The sequence below is a fragment of the Capsicum annuum genome, chromosome 3 (assembly GCF_002878395.1).
Source record: "Capsicum annuum cultivar UCD-10X-F1 chromosome 3, UCD10Xv1.1, whole genome shotgun sequence".
In the NCBI taxonomy this organism is placed as follows: domain Eukaryota; kingdom Viridiplantae; phylum Streptophyta; class Magnoliopsida; order Solanales; family Solanaceae; genus Capsicum; species Capsicum annuum.
In genome coordinates, this window is record NC_061113.1 from 116,833,638 (window position 1) to 116,861,613 (window position 27,976).

Sequence of the window (27,976 nt, forward strand, 5' to 3'; positions counted from 1 at the left end):
AGGCTGAAATTCGATCAAGTTCAAATGTTGTTTGAGTTCATAAATCAAATCAATAAGATACTCAAAATTACTTCTCTACCTTTAATCTTGAAAGCACTCTTTAAATTAATAAATATTAATTTATTGACTAAATAATATTTCTATAAAATAATAATATTTCATGGTTCAATAATATTAATTTAGAAAGATTTTACTGTATAATTAGTCCAATTTAATAACAGTAATGGTGGACCGAAATATTAACAGACGATAAAATTAAATTTTGAATGTTTTTAATAAATCCTAGTAATACTAGTACCAGTAAAAAAGAATTACTGCTCAAACCATAGAAATATGTATGATAAGATGGAGATAACGCAGTAATTTTCTCGTTTCCCTATATATAGGAGCTCCCAAAACTTGATTTGAAATTTGGAAGGCGGCAAAAGCGTTTGGTGCACAACAAAAATCAGAAAGATGAGAGAGCATCATGTTCAAACTCCATTGAAGGAGCTGGGAAATCGGCGATCCAAATCCATCTCCTCCGATCAAGCTAAGAAGCCTCCTCTCAAAGTACACATAACATTTTTGCTTTAAACTATGCATCATTGTTTTCTCTTGTTATACATATTCATGTTATTGATCTTATTTTGTATGTATGCAGACCACTAGGAAGAACTTGAATTCTATCTTTGAATCACAAGCTGTATCGTTTTCTGAATCATCGGTAGACAGTTCTCTGATTTCCTCTGCTATTTCAGATGATCAAAATCTACTCACTGAATCCGCTGCCGAGGTAATACCGAAAAGCGTCCCCCTTCATCAATTTTCTAGCTATATATCTATGTTTTTCATCACTAATTGTACTTTTCACAGAAACGTAACAGCGACTGAGCAAGTTCCTACAACTAGACTCCAACATCTTCTCTAATTTTTTTTTATTTTTTTAAAAAAATAAAATAAAATTTCAAGTATTTTTCGTTCACTGAAACCGCGGTTGATATATTTCAGGATGTGTGTGCGTTTGTCTCTTTGTGCGAATTTCCATCAGTAATCAGTAATTTGTACTATTCACACAAAATTGAGTTAGCTGAGTCCGTTCATTAAATCCAAAATTCGTTCCTAATTTTTTGAGCTTTCATTGATTTCCAAGTGTATTTTCTCTCTATTTAGATATTTTGAAGTTGTGTTCGGCCACAAACTTTGTTAGAGATTATGATCCAAATTCTGTTGATCCGGCCCTGAAAAGTTCGCGGTGCAATCTATGTTTGTGATTTTTTGTGGGGTCTGTGGTGGTAGCGTAGGTATTGGGCCAATAGGCCGGATCCCGGAGTTCACCACTGATCCCGCTGGGTGCAGGGGCTTTGCCCCGCAGTATGGACCTGTATGTTTTTGGGCTTAGGATTTATTTGTACACACGTATTATATGAGTGCGATTTAGTGGGTTGTTTTGGACGATTTTAATACGTCATTGAGACTTTCATCTCCTTATTGTACTCCTCTCCATTATAGTGAATTCCTCCGACTCTGCCCGTGGTTTTTTCCGTCAAGGGTTTCCATATAAATATGTGTGTCTTCTTCTTATTTTCTTTTGCTTTGTGATATTGCTTATTCTGTCCGAACATAACAAACTCCATTTTCACTTTTCATCAGTACAGTGTGTATCTATTTGTATCACAATTGTTTATGCTTTAAATTTTGAGATGTTTGAATTGAGTTCCATGTCTGCGAGATTCACTATTCCTTGTAGTATTTAAGATGTAACTTTCGGATCCCGATTCTTCCCAGGACTTCTTGTTGATTCCAGAAACTTCTCCTTCGTCAGAGGTAGTGGATTCTCTTGCTGAGCTGAGTCCTTCGTCATTAACACTAACTTCAGATAAATTCAAAGAATGCACTGGTTCGAATAACAGTAGTGGAGTTTCACAAATCAGTGATGCGAAATTTGGTTTTGTTGAGGCCGAAATGTCAGTAAAGTGCCTAAGAGAAGCTCAAGTGCAAGTGGTGAATGCAACAGATATTGATATTCGTTATAAGAAGCTTATTGATGCTGTAATGAACACTGTTGCTGAAGAGTTCTATGGACTGCCAGAAGACAAGGACTGGATTAATGCCATTGTATCGAAGAAATTCCATTTGGTTACACTGACTTTCTTGCTGTGGATAATTGCTGTTTTCATCAGATTGTTCTTTCGTATGGGCGAAAATGAGTCTTTCTACGGAACTCTACCTACCTAAATATGTTGCTATCGCAGTGGTTGATGGTTGCAGGTATATTTCTCTATTCACCCATCATATAAGGACTCTTCATTTTGCGCAGATGTATTTCGTGTCAAACATATACGAAACAATTATTTGTAATTCTGTTTTGAATCTTCATTTTGGCATTCGGTATGACTTGTGTGAACAGTAACTGTGTCGAGCGTGGAAGGTATGTGTTAAGCAATTTGAACACCGTGATTAGATCAAATGCTTTGATTTTGCGTGAGCTTCATAACATTCTGAAGCATTTTGCTACATATCAGCTGCATATCTGATTGTTAGCTGGGAACTAATGCAATTGTGGGAATTGAATTTGATAAGATGCAAGAATCTCTGCTGATCTGTTTATGTTTCTTGCTTGCTTGTTCTTCTATGCTAGTATAATGTGCGCCTGCTACTCTGGAATTGTTCTGTACTTCTGTTACCAAGAGCTAATTGATTGGAGGTTGACTCTATTAACAAAGTAAGTCGCATAACTTTATGCATTCCTTTAACCTCTAATTAAGACGGGACAACAACAGGAAGAGTAGAAGTCTACCCATTCTGTGTCATTGCCATTAAGAAATGTCTCTAGTGAAAGTGGACAGCAAATGACACCAAACATATGTGCATATGTGAAAGTGAAATTTGCTCCACATGATGCAACTTCCAGTACTTGTAAGGAACATTGCTGTGGACAATGTTGATCAACGTAGATGCTAAAAGTGAAAAAACAAGAATTGAGAGACTATTGATGCAGTCCATCTCGGTCCTTGCCATTTCTTTCTCCTTGGTTCAAGACAAACGCAGCACTTGCTGATTACTTTTGTGACAGCGTAATTTTCTGAAATTAGAACAACTCAGGGACTAATCAAGTTCACGTTGGAAGATGGGAACACTACTAGTTCGAATTTATAAAGTGAACACCTTTACTTAGTCTTTTGTCATCTAAACCCCTCAACTCATCAATACATAACATTTTAAATCCCTCTAAGTGTTGTCAAGCTTATGTGACATTAAGGTCACTGAATTGGACAAAGCGTGTGTGTCTGCGGGTGGATGTCATTTTTACATTAAAATAATTAAAAACAATAAAAAAAGGGTGCCCCTGCCAACCCCAAGAATCTTTTTTTATTACATTAAAATAATTTTAAAAAATAATAACCCCTCCCCCCCAAATTCACCACCACTACAGCCCCTCCCCTAACACAAAAACCTTTATTTTAATATTTAATTTCTTAAGTGGCATTTAAAAATAACGTGAAATTTAATGCAGTATTTAAAAATGACATGGAAATTGACATGGAGGCAGTTGTATTACACACATCGAAATAGGAATTTAAAATGTTGTGTTTTAATGGGTTGAGAAGTTCAGATGACAAAAGGCTAAATAGAAGTATTCACTTTACAAACGCAGACAAGTGTAAAGATCCAGTAGACCATTTCGCCATTCTTTTTTTTCTTTTTTTGGGGGGGGGGGGGGGGGGGGGGGTGACTTTTTTCTTTATTCTTCGTTCGTCCCTCTCTTTTATGACTTACGATTCCAATACCAGTTGAAATCATTTCTATTGCCTTACCATGTCTATAATATTTTGATCAATAATTGTTATCTAAAACTGAAGTTTAAAATACATACAATTCTCGCAAGTATTTCATCCATAAGACAAGATATGGGAAATCTTACATCAGTTAATTTACCACCTAATTGGTAAAAATTTGACTCTCCACCTTGTAATTCCTCTCCCATTTCCCCTTCCCCTACCCCCAATTGTTTTTTAACAAAAATAAACGAGATGCATGATCATTTTGGTGATGATTTTGACTCGAGAGTGAAATATGTTAACCGTATGTTGTTAGACGTAGAGCTGATGTAACCAAAATCATCTAGCGACTATGGTCCTAAGCTCACGACACATACCCTCACCAAACATTGGTTTAAAGGAAAAACTCAAAGTGCGTACAGAAACTGGACCAATGTGAAGCAACTGTCCAAAAGAAATTTTCTTCACGCAAACAGGGAGGAACACGGAACGAATGGGCATAATTCCGACGGCTGAGGTTGACATTTTAATGGACTGTCTAATTGATACTTTAGGTAAGTTGAGCAGTTGCAACTATGTACAGATAAGATGAGACACATTTGCCAGTATTATGTACCTCCCAGTACTAGCTAGGAACGACATCAAATAATTGCAAGATGTTAAAAACTTAGAGAGAGACCACATCTTCAAGAATCAAATCCAAAGTTGTTCACGATAAACTTTAGTTCCAAATTGCAACAGAGCTCATTGATGTTCCTCCTTTATTCCAAAACAAACATGGTTAATTTTTAATTTTTTTTTGGTTGAAATATAGAGATATGCAACTTACGAGTAGAATGCACTTCTAAATAAAATTGTGTCTGTTACCATTTGATGCAACCAAAAAAGAGGTCCTCATAAATATTCTTATGAAATCTATTCCAAAACTAGAACTTCAGAAAAAAAAAATACAGTGCAAACAGAATGAATTTTTCCGAGTCTTCTCAGGTATAGAATTTTTTTCTAAAGGCATGTCGAAGAATTTCGCAGCTTAAAACTTGACAAAATTGCCTCAACTCTATGGTGCAATTGACAAATAAATAACCAAGGAAAAAGGAACTCAGCTCCAAAACCTACTAATGAAACCTTTCTTATCTTTCTTCATACGAGCATCCAGTGATGGGAACTCAATGAGGTTATAAGCCAGGTCCAATACGATGGGGTTACGAGGAACTGACTGGAAGGCAGGTGGAAAAGTTTCAATTCGAGGAACAACCTTCATGTTGGCTCCAACAGCTGATTCGTACATATCCATTTTTTCCATAAGAAGTTTCTCCATCTGAAAGAATTAACGTAAATTACACATTTCAGGGAAATCAGAAGAGCACAAACGGAAATGGAAGCAGAAACTAGACAAACAAGAAAAGGAAGAATACAAAATATAATGTCTAAAAGCAACCCCGAACAAGTAAGGATATGATAAAGGACCCAGTTCTTGGAATATAAAACACATAGGCAATCAATTGACATGGAATTAATGACACAGAAGTAGCATGAACACTTTAAGTAGCTACCACATATCGAATATAAAAAATTTATCAAGGCAGAGTTATTTGTCATACTTGGTACTTCATACATTCAGGTTACCCTAATGTGTACCAAACTAAAACCAGAAGAGAACGGGAAAGATTGCGGTAGCTTATATAGAACTACCAAGAAAATATGTCCAGCGGCTGGGAGCATCTGTGTAGTACTAAATGGATAAAAACCTGAAATGAACTGTAAAACTGAAATTTCTACGAGGGAGGGGGACGAATTTGTGCCAAACACAATGCTGAACTGCTCAGAGAGAATTATCAGTGAAGAAACAACACCATTTTTACTTTTTCTGTGAGACTTTTTTGGGGGACATAAGCAGAATTATAACACCAGAAGATATTCCCTCTGCATTATCATTTCATGAGTTGAAACCTTTTCTAGCACAAACACTTGAAAAGCAACTGAACTAACAACTTCATTTCACAATCATGCACAGAAAATGCAGTATCCTCTGAGGAATCATGCACACAATATGCCTATTAATGCTTCTGTTAAGATAAGTGAGAGGCTCATCTAAAGTTAACTAGATTTTGAATCACCAAGAATTCAAACTATATTTTTCCAACTCTCACGATTCACATACTACAGCAGTCAATAATTCTTCTTCAGAAAAAATCCGAACTTTCTGTCTTCAATGTTATCAAACCCAATCAGAAAAAGGTCATAAAAGAAGTTGGTTAGAAGTAGTTCAATGACTAAGAAAATCTTCATGCATTTCTTCCCAAGTTTCATATGGTAATCTAAGAATATGTGGTTCCATATGCACCAAGAACATCAAAGAAACGTGAATATTAGAACAAATTAACTAATGGGAATGATTGCAAAAGTACTTAACAGACATATGGAAGGCCAAATCATACCTTCTTATCAGCTCCAGTCAATGAGATATTTGATATCTTTTTCGAGAGATTTTCTGGAGCATTTTCCTCCTCCATAATTCCTTTGGCGTGCTCAACACAGCTGTTAGATCTGATCTCATTATAAAGTGTTCTCAGTTCCTTGATCATGACCTGATACAGATGGGGAGAGAAAAATGACAAAAGGAGAAACGGAAATTCACACTCGTATTACTGATTGAAGCGACATAAGTAGAAAAATATAACAATGCTATAATTATGCATGAGAATTTACTACTTGTATGCAGAGTTTACACTGAAAACCCCTTTACTGCCAATCTTCCATACTATTGTGTCCTCTTCCCCTGTTAGATTGTTAAATGATTCCATAGTATTGTAGAAAGCACCTATACTCTCCATCTCCCAATCATTTAAATTTCTCCTAAGCTGCAAATTCCATCCCTGTCTTGTTCACATTTCAGATACAGTGGCCTCCTGCTGTTGTTGTAGGCTTAGGATGTGAATGTTTGGGTAAAGCTGCTTTAGGGGCCTCTGATCTATCCATTTGTCCTCCCAAAATGATACTTTCTGACCATTCCCCACTTTGAAACTCAACCTGGATAAGACTAGTGGCCAAAGATTCCTAATGGATCTCCAAATGTTGCATCTGTATGGCGTAACCACCATCTTTGTTATCCACCTATTATATTTTTCCCTGATTACCTCTTTCCACAACATATTTTCCCCTATAACAAATTTCCAAAGCCATTTCATCATTAGGCTCCTATTTTGCATTTTCATATCCTTGATCCCCATTCCTCTTCTTTCTTACTTTTTATTACCACCTCCCATTTGACCAAGTGAAATTGTTTCTTGTCTTCATTCCCCCGCCAGAGAAAGTTTCTTCTTAGGACATCTATCCTCTTTATCACATTGATTGGTGCTGGGAAAACAGACATCATATATGTTGAAAGTGCATCAAGCACACTACTAATCATAGTCAATCTACCTCTTAAAGAGAGGTAGTGGCTCTTCTAATGGGTAAGCTTCTTCTCACACTTTTCAATTACCCCATTCCAGATCCCTTTAGACTTGCTTTTGGCTCCCAAAGGCATGCCTAAATATATGGTTGATAGCTCACCTACTCTGCCACCCAAGATTGCTGCCAAATTGTCCACTTCTGCCACTTCATTTATAGGATAAATGAAACTCTTTCCCCAGTTGATGTGTAAACCAAAAACAGCTTCAAATATGATGAAAATCACCCTTAAGAATAACATCTGGTCCTTCTCTGCTTCACAAAAAACTAAGTGTCATCTGCATATTGCAGATGAGTTATTTCCAGGTTGTTTGCTGCCCTAGTGCCAACTTGAAAACCTTGATCCAAGCTCTTTCCTTAGCCGTCTAAATCATGTTGCCAAGTTCTTCCATTGCTAGGATGAAAAAGAAGGGAGACAGGGGGTCTCCCTGTCTCAAACCCCTTTGTGAAGGAAAAAAACAATGGGAGTTCTATTGATTAGTACAGAAAATTTGACTGTACTAATGCAATATTTCACCCTGTTGATCCATTTAGCTTCAAATCCCGAGAATCATAAGGATCAAAAAGTTTCAATTCAAGTGGTCGTAGGCCTTTTGTATGTCTAGCTTACATAGAATCCCCGACTTTTTGCTTCTTTGTCTGGACTCGACACACTCATTTGCTATCAACACTGCGTCAATGATTTGCCTTCCTTTAATGAATGCCATTTGTTGTCTGTCCACAAGATTATGTATAACTTTCTTCAGTCTTTCTACCATGAGCTTGGCTATGATCTTGTACACCCCTCCTACCAAGCTTATAGGTCTGAAATCTTTCAACTCCATAGCCCCTACTTTCTTAGGTATTAGAGCTACAAATGTGGCATTGATGGTCTTCTCAAAGATTTCTTCCATGTGAAAATTTTGTACTGCTGCAACTAGGTTAGTGTTGATGGTTTCCCAACATTGGCTAAAGAAAGCCATGGAAAAACCGTCAGGTCCTGGTGCTTTGTCACCTGCACATGCTTTTATACTCTCCAGAATTTCTTGTTGCCCAAATGGTGCCATCAGTAAGCTATTTTCCTCTTCTCCGATCATTGGACAGTTCCTCATGTCAAGATGTGGTCTCCAGTCTTCTAGTTCAGAATACAACTTCTCATAGTAACTTATTATCTACTCATGAACCTCTTCTTCTTTTGTCAGGATCACACCCCTTACTTTTAACTTATCAATTGTGTTTGTACTCCTGTGTGCATTGGCAGTTCTATGGAAAAAGCCAGTGTTTCTATCCCCTTACTTTAACAATACCGCCCTAGACCTTTGCCTCCATGCGATTTCTTCCCTGTTGGCTATGTCTTCAAATTTCATATTCATAGTCTAGAGGTTATTTCTTCTGCCTCTAAAGCTCTATGTTCCTGCGTCTCCTCTAGTTCAGCTAGTTGTCTCAACACCTCTTGCTTTTGGGCTCTCAAGTTTCTCGAGACAGATTTGCTCCACTCTTTCAATTTCCCTTTCAATGCACTAAGTTTTGTAACTAAGATATAATCTGATTTCCCGGTGCAATTAAAGGAATCCCACCACCCCTTTGCTCTCTCCTTGAAGCCATCCGTCTTCAACCACCCATTCTCAAACTTGAAATAGGATTTAGTGGTCTCCCAATCACCACATTGTAACATTATGGGCGAGTGACATCAACTGAAATATTTGAGTGTCATTTTCGTCTTGTTTGAAGCCATCTCAGAACTTCATATCAACTAGGGTAAAGCTTCATTTACCCATAAATGAGGTGCCTGGAATCATCAGTTTAGCCAATATAATCAGCAGTTTAGCCAATATATTGGGTGCCAGAATAGGAGAGTTGCCTTCCATTTATCTGGGATGCGCCTGGGAGCTAAGAGTAAGTCAAAGGGGGTATTTAGAATTCCGTGCTGGAAAAATGTGAGAAGAAGCTCGTCAATTGGAAGAGCCACTATTGTTCCTTAGGAGACAGATTAATACTCATCAACAATGTGTTAGACGCCTTACCAACTTATATGATCGTCTCGATTCCTCATTCTGGTCGATGTTCTGACAAATTGGATGCTATTAGAAGGAACTTTCTTTGGCAAGAAAACTGTGCATAATAAAAAGTTTCATTTGATAAAATGGGATTCTGTTTTAACTAGCATGAAGGAAGGTGGTTTTCAGATAAGGAATTTAAAATATCACAATCATAGTCTTCTATTGAAATGGATGAGGAGACTGGAGATTTGCTTTGAGGAGCAATCCTATGAAAAGAAACCAGCAAGAAAAGATACGGGATGGAGGATTTCTGGACTGTCACGATTGTAGTGCATCCTTATGGAGCTGGTGTATGGAGAACTATTAGAAATTTGAGGCCCAAAATCATTAGCAACTCCAAAATCAAGGTAGGCAATGGAGGAAAGACCTTATTTTGGGAGGATATCTGGGTTGTTAATCAAATTTTTAAGTCTAGGTTCCCTGTCTTGTACAATTTGAACCTAAAGAGAATGCCACCAGTTAAGGAGGTGAGAGATAACATAGGGTCGAACTTCAGGTTCAGGAGACACTCCTAAATGATTGGTCGGGAGGTAGATGAGTTGACAGAATTCTATAGCATCCTTGAACAGTTCCAACACTTAAGACTTCAATACAAAGGAGGACAGCTTAGTTTGGACAAAAGACAGGAAGGATAGATTTTCTGTTAAATCTGCCTATAAGTGCTTGCATAGATCAAATACACAACTTAGTAATTGGCCTTGGGAAGATGATATGGAAAGTAAAGTGTCCCTTCAAGGCAGCATGTTTCCCATGGTTACTGGCTAAACAGGCTGCTTTGACTCGAGTTAATCTCACGAAAAGAGGTCTTCACTTGTGTTCTAGATGTTCCTTTTGTGGAGCTGAGGCCGAGACAATAAATCTAATAAATCATCTCTTTTTACACTGTAAAGTGACTCAGAAACTATGGCAATTTTTCATCAAACTAAGGGGTATCAGGTGGTCAACGCCAAGGAACATATATGGCAATTTTTCATCAACCTAAGGGGTATCAGATGGTCAATGCCAAGGAACATACCTGACGTCTTAGCTTGTTGGATTAGAGTTGGTAATCAGGTCACAAGGAGAGATGGACGATTATACCAGCTTGCATAAAGTGGACTATTTGGAGGGAGAGGAATTAGAGGTGTTTTGACAATAAGAGTTGTACTTTTCAGATCTTAAAGATGAATTGTATGTTGTTGTTGTTGTAAAGATGAACTGTATATTGCTTTTCTACTTCGGTGTAAACATGAATATCCTTTAGAAGCTGAGGATATTCCTTGTGCTTTAAATTACTTACGAGTAGATAGGTGACAGGTTTTGCTTTACTGACTACTACTTGTAATTATTACTGGAATACACCACTGATGTAGGGTGTGTGTGTGTATATATATATGTTTTGAGGATAAGAGTTGTACTATTCAGATCTTAAAGATGAATTGTATATTGTTTTTTCTACTTCGGATAAAAAAAATGATTATCCTTTAGAAGCTGAGGATATTCCTTGTGCTTTAAATTACTTACGAGTAGATAGGTGACAGGTTTTGTTTTATTGACTACTACCTGTAATTATTACTGGAATACACCTCTGATGTAGTGTGTACGAGGCTGTACCCATTGTATTGGAGCAGGGTGGGTGAAATGGCGGATCGCTTCCAGAGTCTTGTGTCATACGAAGGTGCTCCCTCGACTTAAAGGCAAGTTCTATAGAGTGGAGGTTAGACCAACTATATTGTATGGGAGGAGTGTTGGCCAGTTAAGAACACTCACATTCCAAAGATGATGGCGGAGAAGAGGATGCTGCGATGGATGTGTGGGTTTACTAGGATGGATAGGACCAGAAATGAGGTTATATGTGACAAAGTGGGAGTGACTTCGGTAGAAGACAAGATGCGTGAAGCAAGTTGGAGATGGTTCAAGCATGTGATGTGGAGGGGCACAGATGCCCAAGTGGAGATGCGAGAGGTTGGCTATGGATGGATTCAGGCGAGGTAGAGTTACAACTTACCGAGGACATGACTCTAGATAGGAAGATGTGGAGGACGCGTATTAGGGTAGAAGGTTAGTAGGATGAGGGCTGGTGGTTATAGCGTTTCACGGGTATTATCTTGTTTTTGTTTTGGGGTTTGTGGGTGTTGTTTGAGGTTTCGAGTAATTGTTCGTGGGTATTATTTGGCGGTAATCTTGTTTCTGCTACTGTCTGGTGTTTTATTTCTACCTTTTGTCTCTTGTTCTTATATTATGTCTTTTCCTATGTTGTTTGGTCTCGAGTTGGGTTTATCGGAAACAGCCTCTCTACCTCACCTCTGAGGTAATGGTATGGACTGCTTACATTCTACCCTCCCAGACCCCACTATGTGGGAATATACTGGGTATGTAGTTGTATTTGGATTGCTATTTTCTATATTTGAGTACTTTCCCAGGACCAAAGGGCCAAAATACTATGAACTAAATAAGGATTCATAAAATTCAGAAACAAATTGAATTAGCTATTACATTTAAATTTTTAGTAACATACTAAAAACAATTGTAAATATTAAAGAGTATAGAGATGCATTACTAAATTTAAAACCATAGAAGTTAAGTTAAAAGCAAGACGAACTTGCTAGCTCGTCCTATAATATGCAGCTAGGAAGCTCTATAAATGAACATTTAGAGCACAAGCACAATCAATGTAATATAAGAAAAAAAGTAGGTAGTTAGACTGATAAAGTGCTTACCTGATCAGCAGCATTCGCGGACTGCAGTTTCATAAGAGCTGCATCAGCTAAAGATCGAGCTCGGGAGTACAAGGCATAAGCTTCTGTCCTCTTTCCTGCCAAACTGTAGGACTTGGCTAAGTAGAAGCACCTGGAGGGAAATTGAAATAAAAGCTTTTAATTGTTTTCAAACAAGAAAATATAAATTCTAGGAATACATTCAAGATACACAAAGCTACAACAGAAACCCAAGTAAGATCCTGAAAAGCTAAGATGACTAGCGCTTCATGGGAGAAGAGAGGGAAGAGGGGCAAGAGGACTTAACAACAAGACCCTATTACAGTGCAAAAGCAAAATTATTTTTCAGAACAGGCTTAAAATAAGAGGATCAGTAAGATTGCTAATGTCTAGCAAGAAGTTGAAATGAGTGCACCAAACTACAGGTCTACCACATCAAATTGAACAAATTTAGCACATGAAAATACAACTATGGAGTGAAACTCAGTCCAAGTCATGAATTTACTGCAGGAGGCAAATAGATTAATCCAATGATGTACATCTAAGATGATGAACATTTATTAAACTTTAAATAGATACTGGCACTTGAACCACAATTTCAAATTATTCTAACCAGGCAAAGTGCAATCTTAGATAGTACTGATCCATAATTTCATTGATCATCACTTAAGCATTTTGTACATTGAAGTTGTACAACTTCCTTATCTGGGACACAAAATATTAGTTTTAGATGGCTAAAAGAAGTGCAAAAACCGTATGAAGATAGTTTTCACTCTCCCCCTCTCACCAGAAACTTCATTTCATCTAGCACATCATGAAAAGAAACAATACAACAACATATCCAGTATAGTCACACAAGTGGGGTCTTGAGAGTGTAGTGTGTACACAAACCTTACCCCTACCTTGGGAGGTAGAGAGGCTTTCTCCGTCTTTCTGATAGGACCCTTGGCTCAAAGAAAACATTTCATTGAATGAAGTAATCAAAGTCAAACCTTTCTGCTCGGAAAACCATACTTTTCAGCTCACACTCTTCAGCTAAGGCAACTTCTTCCAATTTTCTGCCTCTACCAGAACTAACTAGATCAGAAAGATCAGCAGTATTCTGCACCAGATAAAGCAGTTAATGGTGCAGTCCAATAGTCATATAAGTGAGCCTTTGTCATATTGCCAATTCTGATCTAAAGTGCACTGATTAAGAATGTAATTAAAAAATAACAATCGATGATTGTTACCTGTAACAGTAAATCATACAGCCGAACAAGCTCCTCAGGCTTTGTGACCTTTTCATTTTTATCATCACGGACCTTGTTGAGCTTACTTTTAGCAATTTTAACTAGCAACTGGTTCCGCTCAATGGTTCGCTGTCCTAAAATTGCACCAATGGCTTTATCCAGTCCACTTAACTCATCCTTCACATTTTCTGAATTAGCAGCCGTGACCTAGAAGCAAACCCATGTGTAAGATAAACCAATTCAGGACTTCAATTTGATGTTTGCAATATCAAGATCAACTTGAAATTTTCAAGAGTCGTTTACTTCCATGTAATATAAGTAGTAGTCTCTCACCAGATCATTCCGGATGCAGCTCCTGGCTTCGTGATATGCTGCAAATATTTTGTCATATAGCACAAGTTTCTTTTCTGCTGGAAGAGAATCAGCGGCTGACCCATGGACATCTTTCTCCAGTTCCTGGGCTGATGAATGGCACAGTGCATAATATAAGCTTGAAATAAAGTTAAAACCAACATGGTGTTTTAAAGGCGCATATGCAAATATGCAATTAGTTGACCAAAATTCATAGTAGTTAAAAGCTACTCTCTCCATTTTAATTTATGTGTAAGTGTAGGAACTATTTTTCAGATTTTGTTATGCATGCCATGATATTTTTGTGGATCTAAAACGCATGTCATTATGGGTAAAATCAGAAGTTTAAAGTCAACTTCTTTCCAATAACAGAAAAGTGTCATTCTTTTTTGAACAAACTAATAAGGAAAGAGTGACATAAAATGGAACAAATATAGAGGATTTCACTTGAGATGCAAAAATGAGGAGAAATTTAAAAACTAAATTACGAGACTCTTTTTTCTTGACAAGGTAAATAACTTTTATTAATAATTGAGGAGAAACTAAATTACGAGCCTCTTTTTTCTTGATAAGGTAAATAACTTTTATTAATAATTGGGGAGAACCCTATATATATCATATACCATAACAAAGAGAACCTACACCAAAATATGGTTCTCAACAAAAGAGATCCAATCCTCTATACAAATAGGGACCTCGTGATTACACCAAAAAGAAACTAGAGACAACACTATTCTGCATTTTTACAAATTTTTTCGAGCCTCTTAAATTGAAGCCAGTGAAAATTCTCATTTTCCACTCAGGTTTGCAAAAGCAACAATGTTGATGCATTTTTTTTGGGTATAATATAAGCATCTGTATACTTCATCCTTTATAAGATAATGGAGCTGTTGCATTATGTGTAACATAGCATTCCTAGTGGACAATTCTTCACAATTTTTGGCTTGCCTCATCTTGTTACATATTTTATACTCCGTTATATTTAACACCACTGTTGCTGGGACTAGACATGCAAATCTGTTAACATCCTCAACAATAAAAGACAACTCCACAGAGGTCATAGTGAGTGCTCCACAACCAACGAGGACTTCAAGTACAGACATCCAAAAGCTAAGTGGAAAATATCAAGGAATAACCTAGAAATGCTTTGTTGCATAAAGAACACGAGTATGCAGAACAAAATCTGAAACTAGGTTGAAAGAACAAGATTTCGATCAAAACAGTAGACTGTAAAAATTTCAAGCTCACAGACAAAAATTCCTAATGTTAGAACCTCCAGCAAGTTGGCTATTGATAATTTTTGACGCTACCTTTTGCATCCAAGTAATTACACACCTTTCAGAATGGACACTCGTGTCTTTGCATTTGAAATTGGAAATCTATTTCCAAGCCAATGGAATTCTGTCATAGATGCAGCCTGCTGAGATCTTGCCTCTGCCATAGCAGCCTGTAAACAAAGAAAACAGAGTGATAGATCAATTAGGAGCAAATAATCCTCAAAACTCATTGTTCAAAATATTCTTCAGAAATACAGCACCCTGTGTACAATGGAAGCATCATCTTACAAAAAATAGTGCCTATAAGCCATACACACTTCTATTTTATCGGGGTAAATCATAGATATACTTTGAAATGACAGCTCACCTCCAACTTTGCTTTGAAAAGGTCCAGTGCAGGCCCTTCCATTTCACCAATGGAGACGAGTTCAGAAGTTTGTAAGTTAGACTCACCAATATTGTGTAAGCAATATCTGATACTAGGTTCTAGTTCCTCAACCCGTTCACGGCACAACACTTGGTTCTCTAGATCTCCATATTTTCCAAGTTCCTCGTACACAGCCCTATCCAAATTAGTCAGATAGTGAGCATTCAGGACCTTGTTAAGAAATAGTATAATTCAAATAAGAGAAGCGGATAATGCGAGCAGAATGAAGAGATTATTCTACAACTTCCTCTATGGGTATCATTAGAAAACAAACTAGGCACTCTGGCTATTACACTGTCAAAAATAGAGAAGTATACATCTTCATAAAGGCTACAGTACCTAGCGCTTTTGAAGCACTTCACAGCAACGTCCCAATTTTGATCTTGTTCAAACAATAAACTCCCTTTCATGTAAGCAGCATAAGCCTGCAGGTTAGGAAACAAGATTGCTGAATCACACTATAAAATCAAACTCTTGAAGATTTGGGTCAATAATTAAAAACTATATTGAGTTGCTTTAAGCATTGAAATACAAAATGGAACACCACGCCTACACGAGCAATGAGAAAAGATAATGGCAATGGTAAAAGGATGTAATTAGAAAAGGAATGGGACTGATTGGGGTGTTCAGTAATTTAGATTAATTAACTGTTTAATCCAAAATCTCCAAAAAAAATCCTATTTCGACAATCTGCAGATCTGCAAAGTATGATCCTCTGTTTTTTCACAAGGTTAGTAATTTACTGTTCACAGAAAAATCTCCCACATAAAAGCAGTACATTAGAAAGTAGAGAATAACAACATGATATGATTCTTTACGTCTGATTCTCTGTTTTACCAACATATAAAGGCAAGGTTAAAGGTGCTACCAACTATATAAACTTAAAAAACACATGTACATTGCACTAAGTTCTCATTAGACAAACAAAATTGATAAACCGGACCAGGTAAATTATTGCCACACAAAGGAGAAGATAGGTCAGTGGAAATCAGCAGCTTTAAAACCATTTTTAGAAAAGGATTGATAGGAAAGGAGCTACATCTTTTCATCTTCTGAGAGTTCGCCGAATATCACATCCTTGACCATAGCCAATAATAATGACTGCAGTCGAACAGATTCAGTAGTGTCCTGTATCCACCACAATTGACTAACAACCTCAATGTAGCTACAAGTGGACCACATTTTCTCTCGTGCATTTACACATATACATCAGCTAACATATGTATATCTTTTCTTCAAAATTTCATCAGCAAGTTTGTCCCCCTAATTGTCATCCAAATGAAGTTCTTTTCTTTTCTTTTATCCTTTCTATCCAAGTAAGTCACTTGGATTAGTTTGTTTTATCCTTCCAATTGTATATGCTACAACCTAGATAAGGATACGAACACATAGGAACTTACTCAATTTACGAAGCCATTAGCAAGTACAAGAAAACTCCACTATGTAAGCTTCAAAGAAGTTCCATTAACAAACTTAAGATAATTGTGGTAAGTCGACAGTCGGTATCATCAAAAAAATAGTTATACTATGATGAATCTTCATAGTAGTATTATTTGTTTGGGTTACTAGTCATATCCACTTATAGGTGCACCGCGAGGTACAACTAAAACCACAAGGAGAGAAATTGTCTCAAAAGATCTAAAAATTTTAGGAATCACTGCCAACTTGACTAAGAATTAAACAGATAGAAGCAAAAGATCCAATCGTTGATCAAGTAAGAGCAAAAAATACATGCAGGCACTAACAACTAGTCGGGGTTAATACTGAATTATTATTTATACATTTACATTAGATCCAATTTGAGATAAATACAAGAATCTAATTTGTGCCAAAACACAAATTACTTTCCAGTATAATCATGACATATACCCATTAGAATAAAAAAATATAGATGATTCATATCATCGAACCCAACTAATTTGGGATTGAGGTATAGTTGATCGTTCATTAACAAGTTGAAGAGAAACATATGATACCATAAGATGACCTGAAAATCCTCCCATCTAAAATCTTCAAAAGTTAATTCCTGAAACTTTCATATAACAAATGGCCCTCCAAAAGGATAAAACTTCAGATATTGTTTAAAGGGCCAGGTTCTTAACTGGAAGTAAAAAGTCCTCATGGACTATAGTGATTGTTGTCGGATAACACTGCGGTAGTGTCAGCTAAGCATCCACATTTTTTAGAAAAAAATCCAGTTTCGTTTTTTTATTTTTTTGGTGAAGGAGAGCATACCTCTGCTTCTAAAGATGTTCTCGAATCTCCCTTGATGGAACATAATTCCTGGAAAAGACTAGCCCATTTAACCGCCTTTCTCAACCGACCAATGAGATAACTTCTTTGGAATGCATTTGGTCCATCGGGCAATGTTTTCTTTTCCATAGCATGACTCCAAGCTCTCTCAGCTGTATAGAGAACCACGTGAAGAAACCTACAATGAGGGTAAAACATTGACATTGTTATGTTTAATCAATTTTGTACATTCAGGAGATAAAAAAGAAAATATAACTCATATTAGGCAAAGTAAATTGTTCATAACTCAGTACTCTCCAATCTAGCCCAGAAAGTATAGATCACACTACCAAAAAAAGTATAATACTTCTCTCTTTGTATATACTTATTCAAGGAACTAGATCTTTAACATGTCAATTTTTTAGAAATTAACTCAAGAAAATGCACCCAAAAGCTCCAAAAAGGTATCATGATAGCTTAATCAACATCAAACAATGTCAAAAAATAGAACTTTAGGACTTTCAAACACACAATTGTTGAATAAAATAACCCAATACAACAGAAACTCTTCTACTCCCTCTCTTTTTTCCCTTCACTGACAAACCTTCACTAGGCAATGCCTGGATGAATGTTCAGTTGATCTCTTTATTAGTATGGTTAGATATATATATATCATTGTAGTACTAAGTGTAGTCTAGCACCCAATGTGGCCTAGTGGTCAATGACGTGGGTTGAGCACCATGAGGTCTCATGTTCAATTCCCAACAGAGACAAAATACTAGGTAATTTCTTTTCATCTGTTCTAGCCTTGATGGATATAGTTACTGGATAGAGTTACTGGTGGGAAGTGGCAAGTATCCCGTGGAATTAGCGAAGGCGCGCGCAAGCTGATTCGGACACCACGGTTATAAAAACAAAAATGCAGTCTAGTGTTCAATGAAGTGGGATGAAAATCATGTGAGACTAGGACGTCAATCCCTATAGAGACACACTAGGTGATTTCTTTCCAAATACCTAAACCCCGGTGGATAAAGTTACCAAGCAACTCTACTAGTGGGAGATGGCAAGTACGCGGTGGAATAGTTGAGCACACCCAAGCTAGCCCGTACATCACCATAATCTAAAAATGAGAAGCGCGGTATTTTGGTCCGAGCACAATGTTGAAAATTCATATAACTGACTAATTAGTTTGAGAATGATGGGTAATTTTCAAACACCATTTCTATATGTTCTGGCATGCTAGGGGTCCCTCACTTCAAAGAATTTTTAAAAAGGCCAAAATTTTCAACCAATACATTACTTAAACAGCAAAACCAAATTAACACTAGCAATACAAAACAAGACAAACCAAATACAAATACACACACCTGACTTCAGTGACAGTAGTTACTGAAATTGAACGCTTAGTATACTTCAAACGTCCGTGAGTAAACTTGAGGGATTTATATAATCTCTTTAATCGAGCCGTACAATACCTCCTACAAAATTCAAATATTTCTTAAAACCTTTTACACAAAAATCGGTCAAAACAAATATACATAAATCAATTATTCATATCACCTGTAACGAGCGTAATCACCGAATCGCAATCCATGTTGCATTTGAGCAGATTTTAAAAGCTGTAACACTACAAAACCATATAAAATGTACCTAACATTTATTAATCTAGAAAAAAAAAAGATTCTAGAATTTTTAATGCAATTGGAGTACCGTTGACGGAGAACTTAGGGTTACTGATCTGATCAGAAGGAATAGAACTATCATCGTCGATTTCCATGGCGGATGTTTCCTTCTGCTTTGCCATTCTCCAGCTTACGGCGGAGCGTTTTCTCAATTATGAGTTCCCCTTTTCTTTTCCGTGTTTTCTGGTTAAAGAGATGCTTACTTTTTTTAACAAAAAAAAAAAACGAGCCGAGAAATGACTAAATATATTTTTTAGATCAAATTTATTTTCGATATCATATTTTGAGATTAAATTAATCCTTCACTTTAAAAAATAACTAAATATACTTTTCGTCATACTTTGGGTCAAATTTATCTCGATGTCATATTTTGACTACCCTCTTTGTTAAAGAAATTTTTCGTATGTACCCTTTCTTAATAGAAAAGTTCAAAATCAGCGTTAAATACCTCATTTTATAAAATAAAATGCACCTTAATTTAATTCGTCTGATCCGACTCGAGCACAAAAAAAAACACAAATAAATATATCCTCTTTAGTTCTGTTTGGTCAATTTTTTCCAACGAGATTAAGCCAATGGATATTTATCGGTGCATAACTCATGAAAAATAATCTGTATTAGTGCAAAAACAAAGAAATATATCTCTCTCAGTTCATGAATATGCATCAGTGTAGAGCTCATGAAAAATGGCACTTGACGGTCAAATGCAATAGATTAGGCTCATTAGATATTTCTCTGGATGATTAAGTTAAAGAGGTCTCCCTATGTGCCGGTCGTGACATCTTTTCATTCATATATCTTTATATGCAATTTAGATCTATACAAATTTTTCATTATGTTATTTGCTCAGAAAAATTATTCATTGATTCTAGAATATAAATGCACATAGAATTGCATACCAAATTTTGAAATTTGAACATAATCGAATAAGAGCAGAGTTTGTAATAGACATTTTTTGTAGTTCCATGATTCTACATTATCCCATTCCGTTTTACATTTTGTTTATTTGTAAACAACCTACTAGTATTGCACGTTCAAAAAGAAGTATTTTTATTCATTTGAAAAATTCGACCAATGGAAGTGAGGGAGGGGTAAATTTGTTTGTGTATTTTATGTGGGTCGGATCACGTGAACTAGATTAAAAGTGTGATTTATTTTTAAAATTAGGCAATTTTATGTTGATTGGGGCTTTTCAGCTAAAGGAATGGTACAAGTGAAAAGTTTCTTAATAATTAGGATAAATATGGCCTCAAAGTATGAAATTAAGGGTAAATTGACACTACCCGAATCAGGACCTAGTCGTATCGGGTGCCTCAGGTCCAACCAAGATTGGAAACCATCCCCAATACCTAATCATAACCGCCATACACCTTAAGTTGGATGAATTCTGAACATATATATATAACATAACATAATGGAAAAATCACAAATCAAATACAGTCAACCGGTATCAGTCATAATACTAATACCAATGCCAAGGCTGACACCAATATCAACACCAGCCATACCAACCCATAGTAGTCTCACAAAGGCTATAACCAAAACTAAACTAGTATTCGGTTGGGATATGCCCTCGACTATAGAGAAAATCAAAGTCTAAGAAATAACCAAAGTATGAAGACATGACCATAACATGAAATGGAGCCTTCCGGAATATAGAAGCTTACCACTTCAATCAAACTCTAAGTTGTTCCCGAATCTGATCACTGAGTAGGAGTAGTAGTATGGCTGGTTCCTACATGGTGAGGGAATATAGCTTTCGAAGACGGGTTAGCGGGGGAATGCTAGCATGCACTTAAGATAAGGGTAAAATAATGCCAATATTTAAAACTAAGTAAATAACCATATGCATTCGCACACACACACACATATATAATCCATGCTAGGACGGAAACCAGATTTAGCATGCATTTAAAACCATTAACCTAGATTTGTGTAGCTTAACCATCCTTAAACCACCCACCGGCTATATGAGTCCAGTGTTACCCCCTGAATGGGCCCATTACGTGTAGCCACACGTACCGGAGATATCATAGGGGCAGGGGATTCCCGTGTACCCATCACCCTCCATGATACATATATACAAGTATAACTTAGGGGATTCTCGTGTACCTCACAAGTACATGGTCGCCATGACCACTCCTCATGTCGGCAAACATGAGTTTCCAGTAGGTGATCATTGGACTCACACTTTTACAGTTAGCTATCACAACCCGTCATTATTGTCTAATAAAAATCATTAGCACACAACCAAACCACCAATTCCATGAATTATTAACCAAGGCTATAAGAAGTGGTATCGTCATACCGTCTATAGCTTGCAAGCAATGTCCTTAGCCAATATTCATTTAAAACCATTTAAACCAAATTTAGATTCCATTATCAAGTTATACAATGCAATAGTTTCAATAAAAGTCAAACCATCTGACAAAACCATTCTCATAGGCATTTTAACAAACATATTGAGGGCATATAGTTTTCAAAACCAAGTACCAATTGAACACTCCAATGCAACCACATGTTCAAACCACCATTATAATATGGAAACCATAAGTAAAAACATGAGAAAACATAAATCAACCATTAATAACCAAAACCTCAACATATAATTCAAAACCCAAAACCATATCACAATTATGCATAAAAACCATTCATTAAATATGTCTTTAATTGAACTAACAATGAGGGGGGAGTAACATGTCTTAAATTGCGAAGAAGATGGAGAGAAATCACCCTCTAGAGCCTTAATTGACCACCTTGAAGGAAACCCTAGCCTTTGCTTAACCCAAGAGCTTGAGAGAGATTTAAGAGAGTTTTTGAGTGTTTAAGATTAGAATAATAGGGTAAATAAAGTCCAATAGTGTTTTAGGTTGTGGGGTCATGATAGGTTAAGAGGAAAAATGTCCAGAATACCCCTAACTTAAACAGTAAAAAAATTCCCGCAAGTGGGTACGACTACCCCACCCAAACGGCACCCTAACATACGAGTAGTACCTAGGCAGCCACTTGGACCCCAACACTGTCCAACATACGACCATCAAGACCAACTCGTACCCAAGCATATGACAAGTACCCTTAACCTGTACCCATAACAGAATCAAGTGGGGTTGGACACTATCCAACATACGAGATAGGTCACCTGACCTGTACCCTCACCATAAGGCTCGTATGGTGAGTCGTAGGATCAGTAGAAGACTCAAAACCCAGGAAATTTTCCAAGGACCAGAACCCAGGGTATTTCAATTCTCCCCTACTTGGATTATTCGTCCTTGAATGATGGACAAGGCAGTACAAGCACGATTTAAACCTTCACGCCCCTATTCAGACCTTTAACTAAGTTAGAGAACAAAGATGCAAGGAATCAATCTTTCCTTTAACTAAGTTAGAAAACAAAGATATGATGAAGAACACATACCTTTCGCACGAATCGCGGGAGCAAAAAATAGGAATGGATACTTGGACTTCATGTCCTCTTCTGCTTCCCAAGTAGCTTCTTCAATGTCGTGGTTCCTCTATAGAACCTTAACCGAAGCTACATCCTTGATCCGCAACTGACGAACCTGCTGATCTAAGATCTCAACCGGGACTTCCTCATAAGACAAAGAGTCTGAGATACCAATATCTCTAATAGGCATGATTTAAGATGGATCACCTATACACTTCCTCAACATAGAAACATGGAAAACCGGGTGAATGAAACTCAAACTAGAAAGCAACTCTAACTCATATGGAACCTTACCAACCTTTCTCAAGACCAAGTAAGGACCGGCATATCGGGGACTGAGCTTTTCTTTCTTACTAAACCGCATCACTTCTTTCATGGGAGACACTTTCAAGAACACCCTATCCCCAACCTCAAACTCTTAACTCTCTTCTCCTTATGTTCGCATATGACTTTTGGCAACTTTGGGCAGTTTTAAGCCTATCCCAAATTACCTTCACCTTTTCCATGGCTTGGTGAACCAAATCCGGGCCAAATATCTTTGCCTTACCAACCTCAAACCACCCAATAAGAGATCTATATCGCCTACCATACAAAGCTTTAAATGGAGCTATCCCAATGCTAGAGTGATAACTATTATTGTAAGCAAACTCTATAAGAGGTAAATGCTCAACCCAACTACCAACATAGTTAATCACACATGTACGAAGCATATCCGCCAAAGTCTGAATAGTCCTTTCTACTTGCCCATCCAACTGTGGATGAAAAGCAGTACTAAGACTCACCTTTATCCCCAACCCTTTCTAAAATGACCGCCAAAATTGAGATGTAAACTACATGCCACGATCAGAGATGATAGAGACAGGCATCCCATGCAGCTTCACAATCTCATGAAGATACAACCTCGCATAATCCTTAGTGGAAAAGTTTGTCCTCACTTGCAAAAAGTGAGTCGATTTTGTTATCCTATCCACAATGATCCAAATCGAATCAAACTAATTTTGTGATCGAGGAAGACCGATAACAAAATCCATGTTGATCACTTCCTATTTCCATTCAGGCAATTCAATTTCTTGATACAATCCTCCAGGCCTCATGTGCTCAATTTTCACTTGTTGACACACCATGCACTTGGCCATAAAATCAGTCATATCCTTCTTCATACCATTCTACGAATACATCTTTTTAAGGTCATGATATATCTTCGTCGAATCAGGATGAACAACATAGCTTGATTTATGCGCCTCAGCTAAGATCCTTTCACACAAACCATCAACGTCGAAAACACATAACCTTCCTTGGTACCGCAAGGTACCATCACCACTAATCTCAAATACCATCACCTTTTGCTCACCTATATCACCCTTGATTTTTATCAAGACAAGATCTAACATTTGTTTCTCCTTAATTTCAGCACCCAGAGATGACTGCACCACTTTCTGAATAAATACCTCCACCATCCTCAGAGTCCAAGAGACAAACTCTAAGGTTAGCCAAACGGTGAATATCCTTTACCAACTCCCATCTCTCCTTATCCATATGAGCTAGACTCCCCATGAACAGCCCGCTAAAAGTATCAACAACAATATTAGCTTTACTTAGATTGAAGTAAAAACTCATGTCATAGTTTTTTAAAAGCTCAAGCCATCTCCTTTACTTGAGGCTAAGCTCTTTCTGAGTGAACACATACTACAGGCTTTTGTGATTAGAAAAGATGTCCACATGCACTCCATACAAATAGTTCTGCCAAATTTTCAGCTCAAACACCACAACTAACAACTTCAAATCAAAAGTAGGATAATTCCTCTTTTGCACCTTCAACTGCATAGAAGCATAGGATATCACATTACCATGCTGCATCAAAACACAACCAAGTCCCACACAGGACGCATCACAGTAAACCATAAAACCATTAGTGCCTTCAGGTAGCATTAAAATCGGAGCGAAGTTAGCTTATCCTTTAGCTTTTTACAACTACCTCACACGCATCAGACCACAAGAACTTTACGTTCTTTTGAGTCAACTTAGTCAATTGGGCAGCTATCGAAGAAAAACTTTTCATAAACCTCCTGTAATAACCCGCAAAACCCAAGAAGCTTCGAATATCGGTTGGAGTCATGGGTCTAGGCCATTTCTTAACCACAACAATCTTCTGCGGATCTACTATAATCCCTTCACTAGAAATAATATGACCCATAAAAGTGACAACGTTCAACCAAAACTCATATTTCAAAAATTTGGCATATAACTGTTGCTCTTTCAAGGTCTCAACACAACTCGGGGGTGATTGGCATGATCCACCTCACTCTTAGAATACATCAAAATGCCATCTATCAATATAATAATGAGTGAGTCCAAAAACTGACGGAAGAACCTATTCATCAAATCCATGAATGTCGCTGGGGCATTGGTCAAACCAAATACATCACCAAGAACTCAAAATACCCATACCGGGTACGAAAAGGTATCTTAGGGATATCTACCTCCCTAATCTTAAGCTGATGATACCCGGATCAAAGATCAATCTTGGAAAAAAATTTGGCACCCTGCAACTGATCAAACAAGTCATATATCATTGGAAGAAGGTACTTATTCTTTACTGTCACCTTATTCAATTTTCGGTAATCAATACACATTCGCATGGAACCGTCCTTCTTACACATGAACAACACTGGTGCACCCTACGGGGACACACTAGGACAAATAAAACCCTTATCCAAAAAATCCTTGAGTTGCTCCTTGAGCTCCTTCAACTCAACCGGAGCCATTCTATAAGGTGGAATAGAAATTGGATGAGTGTCCGAAACAAGATCAATCCCAAACTCAATCTCTCTATCAGGAGAAACACCAGGAAGGTCATTAGGGAAGATCTCAAAAAATTCACTCACCACCAGAACCGAATACAAAGAAGAACCCTCCGAGCTAGAATCTTTAACTCGATGAAGTGATAGAGACATCTCTTGGAGATTAATCTCTAAGCTTTAAGATATGAAATAAACTTCCCCTTAGGAGCTAGGGAACTACCTTCCCACTCAATAACTGGCTCATTAGGGAATTTAAAGACAACCCTACGGGTCCGACAATCTAAGGACACATAGAACAAGTGCAACCAATCTATCTCTAGAATAACATCAAAATCCACCATATCTAATTCATAAAAACCCACCAAGTCTCTTACTACTAACAAATACCATCCTCTATAGACTCTCTTTGCAATTACAGAGTCACCCACAGGGTAGAAATAGAAAAAGGGTTTGAAACACACTCTATAGCAAAACCAAAATACATAACCACAAATGGGGTCATATAAAAGAGAGTGGACCCTAGATTAAGTAAACAGTACACATCATGAGAAAAGAGTTTAAACGTACCAGTCACGATATCAAGCGATACCTCAGATTCCTATCGGGTAGTGAGTCCATAAAGACAGTTCCAGCCAATGCCGAAACTACATGGTGCACCTTTTATGCTGGAGCTGAAGATGAAGAAACTGAAACTTTATTTGCCCTGGAGGAAACCTTACCAATAGGATAGTTTCTAAGCATATGGCTTGGCTGACCACAACCGAAGCACCCGTCCCTTCCCTCATTATAGAAACACCTATGCAGATGAACACAACACATATAAGGAGGACACGCTGGAGCTGATTGAGCCTCACTAGCCTGAGATTAGGCACCCTATTCCCTGAAGTTGTCATCATTATAGAAACGCCTTTCACCCGATGGCTTTAGGTAAGGAGCACTACCCGTCGAGTAGGACCTAGAATTTCCTCACTTCTTCTTGGGCTACGTACCACCATCCCTGCCACTCTTCTGTTTGCTACCACCCTACTTAGAAAATCTAAACTTCTTTTTTTGCCTCTCACTTAACTCATTCTACTTTTTATTTTCCTCATCCACCTATTGCATGCAGACAACCAACCTAGAGATATCCATGTCCTTAATTAGCAAATAGCCTTACTTTAAAGGATCAACTCATCCGACAGTCCTAAAGCAAACTTTCTCATTTGAGACCTCATATCAAACACTTTCTCCAGAGCATACTGAGACAACTGGAGAAACTTCAAGGCATACTCCTTGACCGGCATCTTTCCTAGTTTCAGATTAACAAACTCCTTTCCTTTTGCTTTCCTCAACTCTTGAGGGAAAAAGTGGTCCAAAAATACATTAGAAAAATCCTTCAACAATGATGACTCATCAGTGTCACCCCTTGCCTGATCCCATTTCTTGTACCACTGGTACGCCCCATCTTTCAGTTGGTAGGTTGCAAACTCCATCCTTTCCACATTTGTGGCATACATAACTAGAAAAATATTTTCTATTTCATCTAGAAAACCTTGAAGATCCTTCTCCACCTTAACACCAGTAAAGATCAGAGTATTCAACCTTATGAACTGGCCAACCCTTGTGGCCTCAAAATATGGAGTAGAAGATACAACATGCTTAGACTGAGAAGCTACCAACTGAGCAATCATATGAATCGACTAGCGAAACTCCGCATTCGTTATGACAGCCTAAGTAAGACTAGAGAGAACCGGTAGAATTCTAGAACAATCATGTGCCCCTAGAACGAGTATGGATCCCATGAGTAGAACGTGTTTCATCAACATTGTCCTCAGTTAGGACAAAAGAGTTTTCGTAAGCTTCAGATTATTGAGGCATAATCTGAAAAGTGAACAAACGGGAATTAGAGAAGATTTCAGGACTTAGACTCCAAAGCTTGAAAATAAAACATAAGAAAGAGAAATATTCCTAATTGTCTTGTAGCCTCTCTCTTATGAGTGTGGCGCCCTACATACCCTTACAAGAGACCCTACTCGACACGGCTTTGTGGACCCTCAATTGAACATAAACCTAAAGCTCTAATAAAAATCTGACATAATTCAAACCAGGGCCCAGTTATGTCGGGTGCCTCAAGCCTAACTGAGACTGCAGACCACCCCCAATACCCAAGCATAACCACCCTACACCTTAAGTCGAATGAATTTCAAACATATATATATATATATATATATATATATATATATATAACATAACATAACAAAATGGAACAATCATAAATCAAATGCAGTCAACTGGTATAAATTATAATACCAATACTAATGCCGGCACTGCCCATACTAGCCCATAGTAGTCTTACAAAGTCTCTAACCAAAAATAAAATAGTATTAGGTCGGGATATGCCCCGACCATAGCCTAAACCAAAGTCTAATAAATAACAAAAGTATGAAGACAAGACCATAACATGAAATGGAGTCTTCCATAGTATGAAATCTTACCACCTCAATCAACCTCTAAGTTATTCCTGAATTTAATTACTGAGAAGGAGGAATAGTATGGTCGATTCCTACATCGTATGGGGATACAATGCTCGAAGATGGGTTT

General features: G+C 37.4%; 2 protein-coding genes across 2 annotated transcripts; one reads left to right on the forward strand and one right to left on the reverse strand.

Moving 5' to 3' along the window:
• Positions 1–298: 298 nt before the first annotated feature.
• On the forward strand, positions 299–2,571 carry LOC107866264 (protein SINE3). Its single transcript, XM_016712399.2, has 3 exons — positions 299–552; positions 644–775; positions 1,768–2,571. The coding sequence occupies exons 1-3, from the start codon at positions 457–459 to the stop codon at positions 2,215–2,217; spliced, it is 678 nt and encodes a 225-aa protein (XP_016567885.1). The 5' UTR covers positions 299–456; the 3' UTR covers positions 2,218–2,571.
• Positions 2,572–4,603: 2,032 nt separating this feature from the next.
• LOC107863551 (signal recognition particle subunit SRP68) lies at positions 4,604–19,460 on the reverse strand. The gene is made up of 13 exons (XM_016709516.2): positions 19,179–19,460; positions 19,029–19,095; positions 18,836–18,946; positions 17,472–17,667; positions 15,576–15,661; positions 15,177–15,372; positions 14,868–14,979; positions 13,515–13,642; positions 13,182–13,388; positions 12,942–13,051; positions 11,953–12,082; positions 6,200–6,349; positions 4,604–5,079 (listed from the first exon to the last, which is right to left on the reverse strand). The coding sequence occupies exons 1-13, from the start codon at positions 19,270–19,272 to the stop codon at positions 4,861–4,863; spliced, it is 1,806 nt and encodes a 601-aa protein (XP_016565002.2). The 5' UTR covers positions 19,273–19,460; the 3' UTR covers positions 4,604–4,860.
• Positions 19,461–27,976: the final 8,516 nt, after the last annotated feature.

Excerpts from the sequence above, each read along its gene's own strand:
- LOC107866264 (XM_016712399.2), top strand. The coding sequence starts at position 457 with ATGAGAGAGCATCATGTTCAAACTCCATTGAAGGAGCTGGGAAATCGG. Across the intron at positions 553-643 it reads CTAAGAAGCCTCCTCTCAAA|ACCACTAGGAAGAACTTGAA; the intron begins GTACACATAACA and ends GTATGTATGCAG. Across the intron at positions 776-1,767 it reads TCACTGAATCCGCTGCCGAG|GACTTCTTGTTGATTCCAGA; the intron begins GTAATACCGAAA and ends GATTCTTCCCAG.
- LOC107863551 (XM_016709516.2), bottom strand. The coding sequence starts at position 19,272 with ATGGCAAAGCAGAAGGAAACATCCGCCATGGAAATCGACGATGATAGT. Across the intron at positions 17,668-18,835 it reads ACTACTGTCACTGAAGTCAG|GTTTCTTCACGTGGTTCTCT; the intron begins GTGTGTGTATTT and ends CCCTCATTGTAG. Across the intron at positions 13,389-13,514 it reads GCTGCATCCGGAATGATCTG|GTCACGGCTGCTAATTCAGA; the intron begins GTGAGAGACTAC and ends GTTTGCTTCTAG.